General features: G+C 39.2%; 1 protein-coding gene across 3 annotated transcripts in view; it reads right to left on the bottom strand.

The window, feature by feature from the left end:
• Window positions 1–14,587, bottom strand: part of IDE (insulin-degrading enzyme) — a 143,185-nt gene that overhangs the window by 87,176 nt on the left and 41,422 nt on the right. For all 3 annotated transcript variants that reach the window (XM_011988478.1, XM_011988481.1, XM_011988482.1), the window contains exons 2-4: window positions 7,824–8,008; window positions 5,316–5,523; window positions 2,564–2,733 (exon numbers count right to left, since the gene is read on the bottom strand). In XM_011988478.1, the coding sequence (XP_011843868.1) occupies window positions 2,564–2,733; window positions 5,316–5,523; window positions 7,824–8,008 (563 nt within the window). The remainder of the gene's footprint in view (window positions 1–2,563; window positions 2,734–5,315; window positions 5,524–7,823; window positions 8,009–14,587) is intronic.

Below are 14,587 nucleotides of genomic sequence, written 5' to 3'. Positions count from 1 at the left end.
CTGTAGTCCCAGCTACTTGGGAGGCTGAGACAGGAGAATGGCGAGAACCCGGGAGGCAGAGCTTGCAGTGAGCCAAGATTGCACCACTGCACTCCAGCCTGGGTGACAGAACAAGACTCCGTCTCAAAAAAAAAAAAAAAAATACATAGAACTTCTAAATTCAATGTAAGTTTATAATTCTAAAATCAGAAGGTAACTTGACATTTCTATTATATCACATTTTCTGTACTGTGTACTGAGTCTGGCTCACTTGTTTCTCAGCTGTTTATATTACCATGTACTTTGCTAACTGCCTAGCTTTGTCAGGCTATAAAAAGAAATATGCCCTGAAACTTCACCCATATGGATATGACATGCAATGTATCTCTTTGCCCATCATTCCTGAAACCCTTCTATAGAATATTTTAAGATTGTTCTTGTGGCCAGGCATGGTGACTCATGCCTATAATCTCAGCACTTTGGGAGGCTAAGGCAGGAAGAATACTTGAGGCCAGGAGTTCAAGACTAGCCTGGTCAACATAGCGAGATCCCATCTCTACAGGAAAAAAAAAATGTTCCTTGTTTGTGACCAGAAGTAACATTACTCACCTTATTCACTGGATTTATTTCTGGAAAATGTGTAACTGCTTTCTGATTATGCTGATTATAATTTGTCACCAGTGAGGTTATTTTAAAAAAGGCAACTCCCAAAGAGGAGCTCCAACATATTCTGCACAATAGTAGCATTGTTTGTGTAAGTATCTAACATACCAAAGAGACTACTTTAAAAAACAAATAATCACTGGGCGCGGTGGATCACGCCTGTAATTCCAGCACTTTGAGAGGCTGAGGTGGGCGGATCACCTGAGGTCAGGATTTCAAGACCAGCCTGACCAACGTGGCGAAACCCCATCTCCACTAAAAGTACACAAATTAGCTGGGTGTGGTGGCGGGCGCCTGTAATCCCAGCTACTCAGAAGGCTGAGGCAGGAGAATTGCTGGAACTTGGGAGGCAGAGGTTGCAGTGAGCTGAGATCAGGCCACTGCACTCCAGCCTTGGTGACAAAAGCCAGACTCCATCTCAAATAAATAAATAATCATTTGAATGTAATGTTTTTGAAAAAACAAAAAAAAAGTTGGTTGTTTTTTTTTTTTTTTTTTTTGAGACAGGGTCTTACTATCACCCAGGCTGGAGTGCAGTGGCTCAATTGCGGCTCACTGCAGTTGACCTCACTGGCTCAAGCCATCCTCAGCCTCCCAGGTAGCAGGGACTACAGGCACACACCACCATGCCTGGCTAATTATTTTATTTTCTTGTAGAGACAGTGTCTCACTATGTTGCCCAGGCTGGTCTCAAACTCCTGAACTCAAGCAATCCTCCCACCTTGGTCTTCCAAAGTATTGCAGTTACAGGCATGAGTCACCATGCCTGACCTGATATTTGTTTTTTAAAACTCACATTCCCTTCTTTACATACCATGTATGCTGATGTTCTCCACAAAAATCACTTCTCAAAAAATTCAGCATTATGTAGACATTCTAAGAACCACACTATTCATCTTGGCAATTATGTTAATATTGAGTGCCGAGTACTACGGTTCTAAAGAATATAATATCACTGCTTCAAAGTGTAATTTTTGAAAACTCCTAAATCTGTAAAGCTATGCTAATTTCTCTGACTGCTGTTCAACATATCGGAATGCTATCCAAACTTAAAGTTGTCTTTATGGTTTTAAAAAGTTCCCAAAACTAATTTATAAAATAAGCATGTTGTCAGAGAAGTTAATTTTTAAGCATAAATTTTTAAGTACACTAAATAATATATTATCATTATTCTTATAAACTTTTATAATACCCAAAACAGTATTTTAACAGTAAAGCAATCTGTTAACAATGATTACCTCTGGTGAGTAGGACTGGCAGGAATAGATAAAGAATAGACAGACTTGGTGTTTCTGCTTTTATTTTTACTTTAAATGCTTTTCTACTGTTTAAATATTTAAACAAGTACTTTTTAATGAAAAATTGAAGAAAAAGGTACAATTATAAAGTCAATAGTCTCCACATTTATCTTATTCTACTTCCTGTTATCCCCACTTCTTATCTCCCTCTAGGAGATTGTAGCACTTTCAGAGTAGGGATCTTCTGTGTCTTCTACAGTGTCCTGTCTTCCACAGAGTTAACCCCAGAGCAGATGCTATGCATCTGGATTAGCAGAAGTGGAGGAAATGAGGACAAGTGGATTCAACAATACTATAATGAGCCTTTACAAAAAAAAAGTACTTTGGAAGGTAGGCTTCGGAATAAAAGAATCTATTATCTTCTCCATATGGAATGCTGGTTAATATCTATTCACAACTCTAACTGCTCTGCTCCTTAAACATTTAGAACCCTATTTGAACAGGATATAAGTAGAAATGTGGAATTTTGAAATCTATCCTGAAATGTAAAATATGCCATGAACTGTATATGCCATGGGTTATATACATAAATATATACATAAATATATTTTATATAAACATAAAATATACTATGCAGTGGCCTTGGGTTTAAATGAGGTCAAGGAAAGCAGCTGTTGACAAACCTGTCCCAAATTTACTAAAGGGGTGTTTAGGATTCCCTGTAGCTTTTTCCAATTGAAAGAGTCTCCAGGCATCGTTCATCACATTCTTCTCATGTTCTGAATCAACTGCATTCACCTCTCTGTCTTTGCAACTTTCATCGAACAAGGGGCACAGAAAGAACTGTGCAAACCTAAGGGTATGAAACATAATTAAAACTTGAAAGATGTCATTTTAAAAGAATGGTCTTTTAAAAAGATTTTTCAAACTTATTAGATAGGAAATGCAAATTTTGCAGAATCAGAAACAAAACAACCATTGCCACTAAGAAAAAAGGATACAAAATAAGTGCTATGGAACAGAAGAAAAATCTAATATTGAACAGAGGTAAATGCAGAGGAGTTGATCTACCCCAGAGATGATAAATAGTGAAAATTTAAAAAATTAACACCAAAAAAGGCAGATTATGGAGACAACAGCAGTCTATTTAAGATTTTTAATTTGGCATGTCTATAAAAACTGTTATATGTGGCTAATTCTCCAAAAAAAAAAGAGAAAGAAAGAAAAAGGCAGGTCATAGTTTTGAGGCCAATCTTAAATTTACAGTTTTAGGTGCAATGTCACTAAGACTCAGGCACCTTAGGACAAACAAGTGACCTACTTTTAACAGGCTCAATTTGAATATTTCTTTCTTCTTATGTAGAAAAGCAAACTTGAATTAGTAGGAAAAAACATAATGCAGTGAAAAACCTGAGGTATGACATAATTTGCCTAAGCCATGATTATGGGCTTTGATGAAATTATAAGAGAAACAGTCCATAAATTTTTAATAAGCAGTGATTCAGTAAATAACACAGTATGTAACTTTAACATAAGTAACCAATAGGCCTTTCTTGAGGCTATTCCTTAATAATAGTACCAAAGTTTAAGATACCTAAGCTAATAAATTAACTCTTCTATATCAGGTTAAATTTAACTCAGGATTCCTGTAGTAATTCTTAAGAAACTTTACATCCCATTTTATAGAATAAGACTTGATTTAGATGAAGTTAAGAGCGGAGGCTCTGAACAGGACTATTTTATTCAGTGGGTCTAAGGAACTCTTAGGTCTATAAACATCTCAGTTACTACACCTCACAGTCCAGCTGTCACAGAAGCCATTATCATTACTTGCTATTCACTTTAAGTGCATAAGTAAATACGATACTGTGCTAAGTACTTTACATATACCACAAGGGGAAACTCTATCTATCTGGAGTCTATAATCAAAGATGTATGAAAACAGAGAATTTCTGGCCACATAACATCTTTTACCCAACTCAATACCTTGAGGCTGGGAAAAATGTCTAACAGCTACATACCAAAGCTGGATAGGCCCAGATAAAGGATCATGTTATGACACAGTATAATCAGGTTTTTAAAATGATCCTCTTACACAAGTGGATTTTTAGTTTGAGACAAGTAACAGACATCCTCCATCATACAGAGATCTACTATATGAACATCTGCTGCAGCATTTGTAAAGCAGGAAATGAAATTCAGTGTATGATCCCAGGGCACTCATTAATGGAAGTCCTCTGGGAATACATATCAGAGATGATTATACCTCAAAGCTGCTGCCTAAAGACTGAAACATAAAATATTAGAATAAGTAGGAAACAGACTACTTTGACCCAGTACATATCATAAACCCACGCCCTCGCTTTGATAATGTTTTTTCAAAAATATAACAATTATTATTAAAAGTAAGAAAATAAAGCTGACAGTGACTAAAAGTGTCAAATTTCATTATAGATCCAAAAAGTTGCTGAATTACACCTTGGCATCACAGAAAACTATAAATATTCACCAAGGATAAGTTACACTTCAAATAATGAATCAAATCGCTGATGTAACAAAAAAATTAGAAATTGTTAGCTGTATAAAAAATTGATCCAAAAAAAAAATATATTGACCAAGGCTGGGTGCAGTGGCTCACACCTGTAATCCCAGCATTCTGGGAGGCTGAGGTGGGCGGATCACCTGAGGTCAGGAGTTTGAGACCAGCCTGACAAACATGGGGAAAGCCCATCTCTACTAAAAATACCAAATTAGCTGGGCATGGTGGCACATGCCTGTAATCCCGATTACTCAGGAGGCTGAGGCAGAATTGCTTGAACCCGGGAAGCGAAGGTTGCAGTGAGCCAAGACTGCGCCACGGCATTCCAGCCTGGGCAACAAGAGCGAAACTCCGTCTAAAGAAAAAAAATATATATATTGACCAAGAAATTAAATTGGCCTAATGGAGTTTGCTCCAAAAAACACTTTCAAAATATCCCCATGGTTAAAACAGCAGATCAAAATGTTCTGTATCTACTAAGCATCCTTGAGAAGCAAGGAAATGAATGAGGAGCGAATATTTAAGGTTTAGCATTCTGGAACAGAAGTATGTCTGAAAAGAGATCAATGACACTATCAGGTTAGTCCTCATCACATGCTTTATATGTAACACCAGTTAGAATGGAAAGGGCTGCTAAAAATTCTATACCTCAATAAAATACTTTGCAGGCCTGAAGACTCATTTAAAGTCATGCCATTATTATTCCTTTACCACTCAGTAAATACATGACATCATTCATTTTTTCTTTTTCAGAAAACACAGGGAAAAACACAGGTTAAAATACTTTTTGTTAAACTATGAAGCTATAAAGCCATCTCTGTAGAAATAATAATTGTTATTATTATTAATGTGACAAGTACACAAAGTTGGATAATTCATAGGGTATTCTGCATTACCTGTCTAGGGCACCTTCTAGGTGTTCATGAGAAACATCAAAATAGTAATTGGTATGTTCTCCACTAGTAAAGGCATTTGAACTTCCTGCATGCTCACTGAGAAACTGGCTGTATTCATTTTCTTTAGGGTATTTCTTTGTTCCCAAAAAAAGCATATGTTCACAAAAATGACTTAAGCCAGCAATATTTGGAGGATCCGACAATGAACCTGAAAGAGAAAACATGTATATAATAAATCATTGTCTTATGCTGAAAGCTAGTAAGTACAGATGACTTGTAGTTCTTGTTAGTATGACAACTCCAACCATATAATCAGAGAAAGTTAAGTACAAGTTACCTAAAGTGCTATTATTTAGAAAGCAAATCAGTAGTCAGAAGACTGGTCTCTAGTGCCTGCTCTTGACACTAATTAGTTGGTAACTTTGGGCAGGTTACTTAGTGTCTCCGAACATTAGTTTTACCACATACTGGACAGGAAGAAAGAGCTGGACTCACAGTTTTAAGAGCTAGAATTTTCTTGTCATGATTTCATTGCGGGAGACTATACAGCACAGTGCTAACAGCATGCATTTGGGGGTTACCGGCTCTACTAGCTGTTGTGAAATGGTAAGCACAATACCTATCTTGGCTCAATCGCTTCAATATATACCCATCTAAGAGGGCTGTGTGAGTACAAATTAGATGACATTTGCAAATCACTCTGGTAGTCCAAAGCATTACGGTAGGCAATAGTTATTTGTTCAATATTACCTTATTTCCTCAGTTCTAAAATGGCACTGAGTTAAAAGCTTTTCAAAGAGGACAAAAAGAAATACTGTCCCACTAACTGTACACATACATAAAAAGCAACCTGCCCGGGCACAGTGGCCCACATCCCTAATTCCAGCACTTCGGGAGGACGAGGTGGGCAGATCACCTGAGGTCAGGAGTTTGAGATCAGCCTGGCCTACACGGCAAAACCTTGTCTCTAATAAAAATACAAAATTAGCTGGGCATGGTGGCGGGCACCTGTAATCCCAGCTACTAGGGAGGCTGAGGTAGGTAAACTGCTTGAACCTGGAGGTGGGGGCTGCAGTGGGCGGAGATTGCGCCACTGCACTCCAGCCTGGGCAAGAGAGTGATACTCTGTCTCAGAGAAAAAAGAAAGAAAGAAAAAAAGCAACCTGATTAAAGCAACATTAAATGTGTAAGAAATGTGCACATGGCAGGGCATGGTGGCTCACACCTGTAATCCTAACACTTTTGGAGGCTGAAGTGGGTGGATCACCTGAGGTCAGGAGTTCGAGACCAGCCTGGCCAATGTGGTGAAACTCCATCTCTACTAAAAATACACAAATTAGCTGGGTGTGGCGGCGGGCACCTGTATTCCCAGTTAGGAGGGTGAGGGAGGAGAATCGCTTGAACCTGGGAGGTGGAGGTTGCAGTCAGCTGAGATCACGCCATTGCACTCCAGCATGGGTGACAACAGCGAAACTCCACCTCAAAAAAAAAAAAAAAAAAGAAATGTGCACACGAGGCTGGGCACGGTGGCTCACACCTATAATCTCTGCACTTTGGGAGGCCAAGGCGGGCAGATCATCTGAGGTCGAGAGTTCAAGACCCGCCTGACCAACATGGAGAAACTCTGTCTCTACTAAAAATACAAAATTAGGCAGGCGTGGTGGTGCATACCTGTAATCCCAGCTACTCGGGAGGCTGAGGTAGGAGAATTGCTTGAACTAGGGAGGTGGAGGTTGCGGTGAGCAGAGATCGCACTATTGCACTCCACCCTGGGCAACAAAAGCGAAACTTCTACTCAAAAAAAAAAAAAAAAGAAAAGAAAAGAAAAGAAAAAAAAGAAATGCGCACACAAGAACCTATGAAATATGACATTAGGTCAGGCACGGTGGCTCACGCCTGTAATCCCAGCACTTTGGGAGGCCGAGGCAGGCAGATCACAAGGTCAAGAGATCAAGACCATCCTGGCCAACATGGTGAAACCCCGTCACTAATAAAAATACAAAAATTAGCTGGGCATGGTGGCACGCGCCTGCAATCCCAGCTACTCAGGGGGCTGAGGCAGGAGAATTGCTTGAATCCAGGAGGCAGAGGTTGCAGTGAGCCAAGACTGTGCCACTGCACTCCCGCCTGGCGACAGAGTAAACTCTGCCTCAAAAAAACAAAAAAAAACAAAAAAACACAAAAAAAAACAGAAAAAGAAAAAGGAATATATTATTAAATGTACCAAGGTTAAAAAAAAAAATTATAACTCTTACTGTAAAGAATGGCAATGAATTTTTGCTGCTAGGTCACCTTAGGTGGGAACCTAACAAAACGTCCTTAGAAAATGTAAGATTATTTGACTGAGACAACTGCAGTTTACCAACAGCTTTACAAGGGTTCTGGTATAAAATAAGGTACACAGAACTGTAACTACTGAGTATTTAAACACGTATGGAAAGTTCTAATAAATGTCAACATTATGTCAATGAAACAAAATGAAGCTTAATTCACAATTTTCAATTGTACCTATATGCACATCAAGTGCTGCTGATGACTTATCCGTGGTGGGATCACTGATAAGAAGTACTTTGATGCCATTGGCCAGCTCTAGCCCTCGATATTCTCGCTTGTCTTCAGGAGACTTGGTAATGTGATTTCCTATTCTCTTGATGGCTGGATTATTCATTTTGCTATAAGTCTTTTTTTGGAAACTGAAAAGAAAGAGATTATTAATTGTTGATTTGTGACTTTATTTTTAAGGACAAACAATAATGTCAACTAAACCCATAAAATACATCATCAGATTTTTTTAAATGCTGGAGGAAAACTTTTATAGCCACTCTACAGGGTGCAGTCATTCCTTTCCTCCCTCTTACCCCTCATTCTTTCAGAGAAATGCTAACAAAATTGTTTTCATGGAACCCTATTTGTATCTGAAACAGAATATGGATAGGGGTTTGAGACAGGGTAGCTTAGACCATGTGTTGGTCTGTATGCAGAACTAGAATAGAGTTTTCTGCTGTTTTTTTTTTTTTTTTTTTTTTTGAGACAGGGTCTCACTTTGTCACCCAGGCTTGTATGCAGTAGCGTGATTTTGGCTCACTGCAGGCCTCAACCTTCTGGGCTCTAGCAGACCTCATTCTCCTGCCTCAGTTCCCCCAAGCAGCTGGGACTACAGGCGCTCACCACCACGCCCAGTTAATTTTTCGTATTTTTTGTAGAGATGCGGTTTCAACTTGTTACCCATGCTGGTCTTGAACTCCTGAGCTCAAGCCATCTGTCCACTTCAGCCTCCAAATATGCTAGGATTACAAGCGTGAGCCACTACGCCCGGCCTAGAATAGAGTTTTATTTCACACTATTTCAGAGGTATCTGCTGGAATAAGTGAGGTGAGATATTGTGTAAGAATTATTACTGGGTCAGTCCAAACACTGCTCAAACCGATGATATTGAAAGATAGGGTAGATCTGGAACTTGCAGGTCTGATATACACATGCTCAGAACATAGGGAACAACCCCCATAGGGAACAACCCCCAATGAGGAACAATCCTGTAAAGTTCTAATATAAAATAAGAGACCTGTGTTGTCCTATGACGGCAGCAATAACAAGGACATAAAACAAACAAACAAAAAGTTGGAAGGACCCCAAGTAATTTTTGTAATCTGCTGAAGAGCTGAATGCCAGAGCAGGAAAAGTCCGGCAATCTTAACAGAGATGTCAGAAAAATTCTCTTACAAAGGGCTTCCTCTGACAGTCTTCTTTCTTCTCTAGAAAGGCTAGATTACAGTGATGGGAAAGGACTATCAGTACACAGAATCCTGTAGGGATGTTGGCTGGTAAAGGACTATCAGTACACAGAATTCTGTAGGGATGTTGGCTGGTAAAGTCCCTCTGGAAGGGACTTTCCAGAGTGTGGGGTATGCATGTTTTTTGAGAGCAGGGTAGATGTAACTTTTGTCTATACTGGAGATTGCTTAATAGACAAAAAAAAAAAAAAAAAAAAAAAATTGAACCTGCTACTACTGGCAGGTTAATATACTGCCAGTATATAATTGAGTAAAGCCAAAAACATATCTGAAACTACAGAGGAAAAATAACCCTCTCTGAGCACATTTGCTTCTTACCTGCAAGACAAACTAAACAGATCTGACTGTTCCTTAAAGACTGATAGCTAGATTCAAAGGTAAATAAGAGGGGGAAGAAATAGGCATACAATTATATTAGATAAATTTTTTTTTGTTAAAATCTCTAGCGATTGAGAAAGGAAAAAAATCTAGTTTGCTTTCATCATTATACTTTCCTCTCTGAAATCACCTATAACTATTCTTCTAATCTGCATAACAATTGATAAACCAAAGGGGTTTATTGCTATTAACACTGTCCCCTAGATCCCCTAGATCTATTTTTTTTTTTCTATCTCGCCCTCTCTTACAGTGCTGATAGATCTTCCTTAGAGAGAAGATACGGAATTTTAAAGATCAACATATCATACTAAATGTATAATACTGGTTTTAAAAATCACATAGTACTTTACAACAGATAGTGCTAATGGTCTTGCCCTATTTATAGTAAAAATCATTTCTTGAAAAACAAAGTATAAAATATAATACTAACATATTGGGGCTATAAGGTCACTGTTGGAAAATTCAAAAGCAACTTGAAACTGAAAAGCCATTATTAACAATTATTTTTGGCCAGGCGCGGTGGCTCACGCCTTTAATTCCAACACTTTGGGAGGCCAAGACGGGCAGATCACAAGGTCAGGAGATCAAGATTATCCTGGCCAACATGGTGAAACTCTGTCTCTACTAAAAATACAAAAAGCAGCTGGGCATGGTGGCATGCACCTGTAGTCCTAGCTACTTGGGAGGCTGAGGCAAGAGAATCGCTTCACCCCAGGAGGCGAGGCTGCAGTGAGCTGAGGTCAAGGCACTGCACTCCAGCCTGGCGACAGAGTGAGACTCCGTTTAAAAGAAAAAAATAAAAAATAATTATTTTCTATCTCATTGGCCATAAACCACTTAAATTCAATGTCAAAGAACGATGAAAATATCTGAGTGCAAAGTCTAAAAAATGGTGTTTGCGGTAAAACAGTAATAATTCCCAGGGTGACAGGAAATGGTCTATTTCAGACTCCAAAGAGGGGTACAAGGAACCTCAGATAACAGTCCTGGGCCAGGCACAGTGACTCACACCTGTAATCCTAGCACTTTGGGAGGCCGAGGTGGGCAGATCACCTAAGGTCAGAAGTTCGAGACCAGCCTGGTCAATATGGTGAAACCCCGTCTTTACTAAAAATACAAGAAATTAGCTGGACATGGTGGCGGATGCCTGTAATCCCAGCTACTTGGGAGACTGAGGCAGGAGAATCGCTTGAACCCCGGAGGCAGAGGTTGCAGTAAGCCGAGATCATGCCACTGCATTCCAGCCTGGAATTCCAGCGACAGAGCGAGACTCCGTCTCAAAAAAAAAAAAAAAACCAGTTCTGGTTAAGACATTTGGCAAAGGACAATCTGTTTAGACTGCAGCAAATGCCTTCAGTGCGTACGCAGTTTGTTTCAACAACACTGAGTTCAATATAAATTAAATGATTTTTAAAAATAAGCCCCAACTTAGCAGCAACATAACACTAAATAAGCCACAAGGCAGCCTCCATTAAGACCCCCAGCAAGAAGGGCAGTGTTAAAACGGCAGTGTTAATAAGAACCTCCGTGTGTACCAAAGAGAATGCCTGAACTTACCTCAGGCAAGAATCTACTCCAGGGAGAAAAGGGGTTGGTCTTCTAGTGATAGTTATACTCAATTTCCTCTGTGGTGCTTGACCCAGTGAGTTTGACTTAGGTAACCAAGAATTACAAATGATTAAAGTGTAATAATGATGATGATGGTCTAAAACTTCTGTCTAAACCACAACTGTGTAGAAGGGAGATGAAACATAGCTCACTTTGGAAGTATAAATTATCTTACTATGTGGGAGGTTAAAAACTCTATATAATAAAGATAACCACCTTAACTATAAGCTACACTCTGTACTTTTTTTCAGGGTTTCAATTTCCCTTATCTGGATTTTAATTTTTTCAGACAAAAAAATATTTAAATTGTAAAACACAGAGTAGGATGTAGGTAGACAAAACAGTTCCAGCCCAGTAAGAACTATTTACAAAATTATCAGAGTTCATCACAGGCACGGATATAACTTACTTGGATGCTGAAGTTGTGTTGGATTAATATTCCTGATATGGTTGAGAGTAAAGACATGGATTTATTCTACAAGTCACACATAAAAATCAGTCCAACTACTTTTGTACAAAGGATCAAGAAAAGCTAAAAATTTCCAAGGTGGCAATACTCCCTAATCAAATATCATGACTTCTTGAGGAAGCAAAACCCAAAAGAAACAGTAGCAACATTTTCAAACAAAACCTATTTCTGGCAATCCTAGTCAATACAAAGTCTGGGTTTACCTATAGCATATCTATCAACACTTCCTACAGCAATTTGATTCTCACCTTCTGGAGAAGTGAAGACAATGACTGGGAACTCTTCCTCCTCCGATGATGAATTCACCAACAGCTTGCCTGTCTCTGTATTTATACTCATAAGATCACCTGTCTATCTACCTCAGATCATTAGCATAAAGCCTTCAAGAGTAATTTTATTTACAGCAAATGTTCTCCAATAAGCAAGCATACTGACAATTTAGATGACAAGCTAGTGTTAACCCAAATGCTTTCTCAGACATTTATATTTTTAACTTGTTAAAGTTAAAATTTTAAGAGCAATAAAATTACTTTCAATTCTAGGGATATTGTCATACACTGGAAACTTCATAAGGCACAGAATTGTCTTTTCAGCACTCTGATAAGCTGGAGAGATATTTAGTAATTACAACACATATTTTGTCATTTTGTTCAGAATTTAAAACAATGACTATAATCACAGAAGATAAAAACTGGAAGAGCCACCAGATGTTATCTAGTCCTTTGTAGTTCACGGACTGGCTACACTGGCTTCTCCTGGGAGTTTGTTAAAAATGCAAAATATCAGAACCCACCAGAGACCTACTGAGCCATAATCTGCATTTTAACAAGATCCCCAGGTGGGCTAGATCCCCTCATCTTACATACAAGGAAACTGAATCTCAAGGAGTTTAATAAATCAGTTGCCCAAGATCACACAACAAAAAGTTATAATCGAACTCAGTCTTAACTCCCAGTCCTGTGTCCAGCCTCCCCTCCATATCCAAACAAACATTTAAGAAAGTCTATTAAGGTCCAGGCATCACATTACGCAAATGGTTACAAAGATGAGTACACCAGAGCCCTTGTTTTGAAGGAACCGAGACTAGTGATGAAGTCAGATATAAAAACAGGTCATTATCTTTTTTTTCTATTTTTTTGAGACTGGGTTTCACTCTGTCATCCAGGCACAATCTCGGTTCACTATAGCCTCAACATTCCGGGCTCAGGTGATCCTACCACCTCAGCCTCCCCAGTAGCTGGGACTATAGGCACTCACCACTGTACTCAGCTAATTTTTTGTTTTGTTTTATAGACAGGGTTTCGCCATGTTGGCCAGACTGGTCTCGAACTCCTGACTTCAAGCAATCCAACCGCCTTGGCCTCCCAAAGTTCTGGGACTACAAGCATGAGTCACAGTGTCTGGCCTCTAGGTAATTTTTTTTTGTATAGATGAGGTTTTGCCATGTTGTCCGGGCTGGTCTTTCAAACCCCTGGGCTCAAGTGACTGCCGCCTTGGCATCCCAAAGTGCTGGGATTGCAGGCATGCGCCACTACACCCAGCCCAGGTCATTTTAACTGTGGTGACAAAATTGTCCCCAGAGCACTATGGGAGTAATAGAAGGGGTGCACCTAACCCTGTCTAGGAGGGGAGAGTAGAAGCACACCAAATAAAAGGCAAAGAGACAATCAATCAAGATAGAAGGGAAATATGTGAGCGGAGCCTGACAATGAGGAAAAAGCATGAGGAATATAGTGGAAAAACAAGAAGCATAGTGCTAATGAACTATAAGAGGAACTCCAGGTCACAATCATGGACTAAGACATGTAAAGGCCTAAATTTCAGGTATGCAAAAACAAATCCCCAAATATAAGGTCATTTCCAAATTTCACACCAAGAGTAAATTTTACTATGCAAAGAATCTTTGATTCAATTGATCTTTCAGTCTTTCTCATCTCTCTTTCAAGTGTTTCACAATCAATATAGTAGCAGATTGGGAAATTTTACTTTGCTTTTTGCTTCCTACTCACCTCCACTGGTCTCTTACAAATTTAAAGTCAGACCTGATTTAGAAATAATGACCTATAAACCTGAACAGGTGAGTGATCACATTAATAGTGAATTACAAACCAAAACCTCCCTTCTGTGGAATCCATCCACCCCCTCCCAAAACCATAGGTGGAAGTCAAGGCCTATAGCACTCATGCATGTGGAGGAGGAACCCAGAGAGAAAAGGCCTGGAATCAAAACCACACTACATAACATTCCCACTTCCTTCCAGAAGGCAGAGGTAAATAAGCAGAGGGTGACCAGATAGTGGTGGTATGAGCCCTAGGATGCCTCAACATATTAATGCTTAAGACCATATATCCCAAGTACTATTAATATTACATGAACTAAAAAATAACAACATGTCTTAGGGAACCACGTACCCAAAGCTCTTCAGTTATAGAAACACGTATACCTCACTTCATACACCAGCTAGATCATAAAGTTGGGTACAAAATAAAATCCTGTCAGTTAAATCTTATTCACCCTTGATGTTTCGCCTTTGTGCCAGGCAGAATATCAGCTATTGTAACTCTATGTCCTGGCCCTCTGGAAAGGAGTTTATGACCAACAAACAAACCCTTAAATGAAGTAGGGTGGTTGCAATTTAAAGAAATTCTAAAGCAGTATCATTCTAGAGAGAAGTGCTTTTGCAAATGTTGTTTTAGTTTGATGCATGCCTATCAATGGTTGTTCATTCCAAAAGTGACAAGCTTAACACAGAACACTTTATAGAAACATTATAAAGTTTAAGCAAATGAACAAAACCTCTGTTTTAGACCTTGCGCCAGAGAGGTAACTACAGAAAGTTTCTTGTAGTTTGGGTACCAAGAGTGTATCACAAGTATCCTTCTTCCACATGGAGTTTTCGAGGCTGTTAAGAAATGTAAGATATAAGCCAGGCATGGTGGCTCACACCTGTAATCCCAACACTTTGGGAGGCCGAGGTGGGAGGATCACCTGAGGTCAGGAGTTCGAGACCAGCCTGGCCAACATGG

The sequence above is a fragment of the Mandrillus leucophaeus genome, unplaced genomic scaffold (genome assembly GCF_000951045.1).
Source record: "Mandrillus leucophaeus isolate KB7577 unplaced genomic scaffold, Mleu.le_1.0 Scaffold331, whole genome shotgun sequence".
Lineage (NCBI taxonomy): Eukaryota > Metazoa > Chordata > Mammalia > Primates > Cercopithecidae > Mandrillus > Mandrillus leucophaeus.
This window is presented reverse-complemented; position numbering and strand designations above follow the sequence as displayed.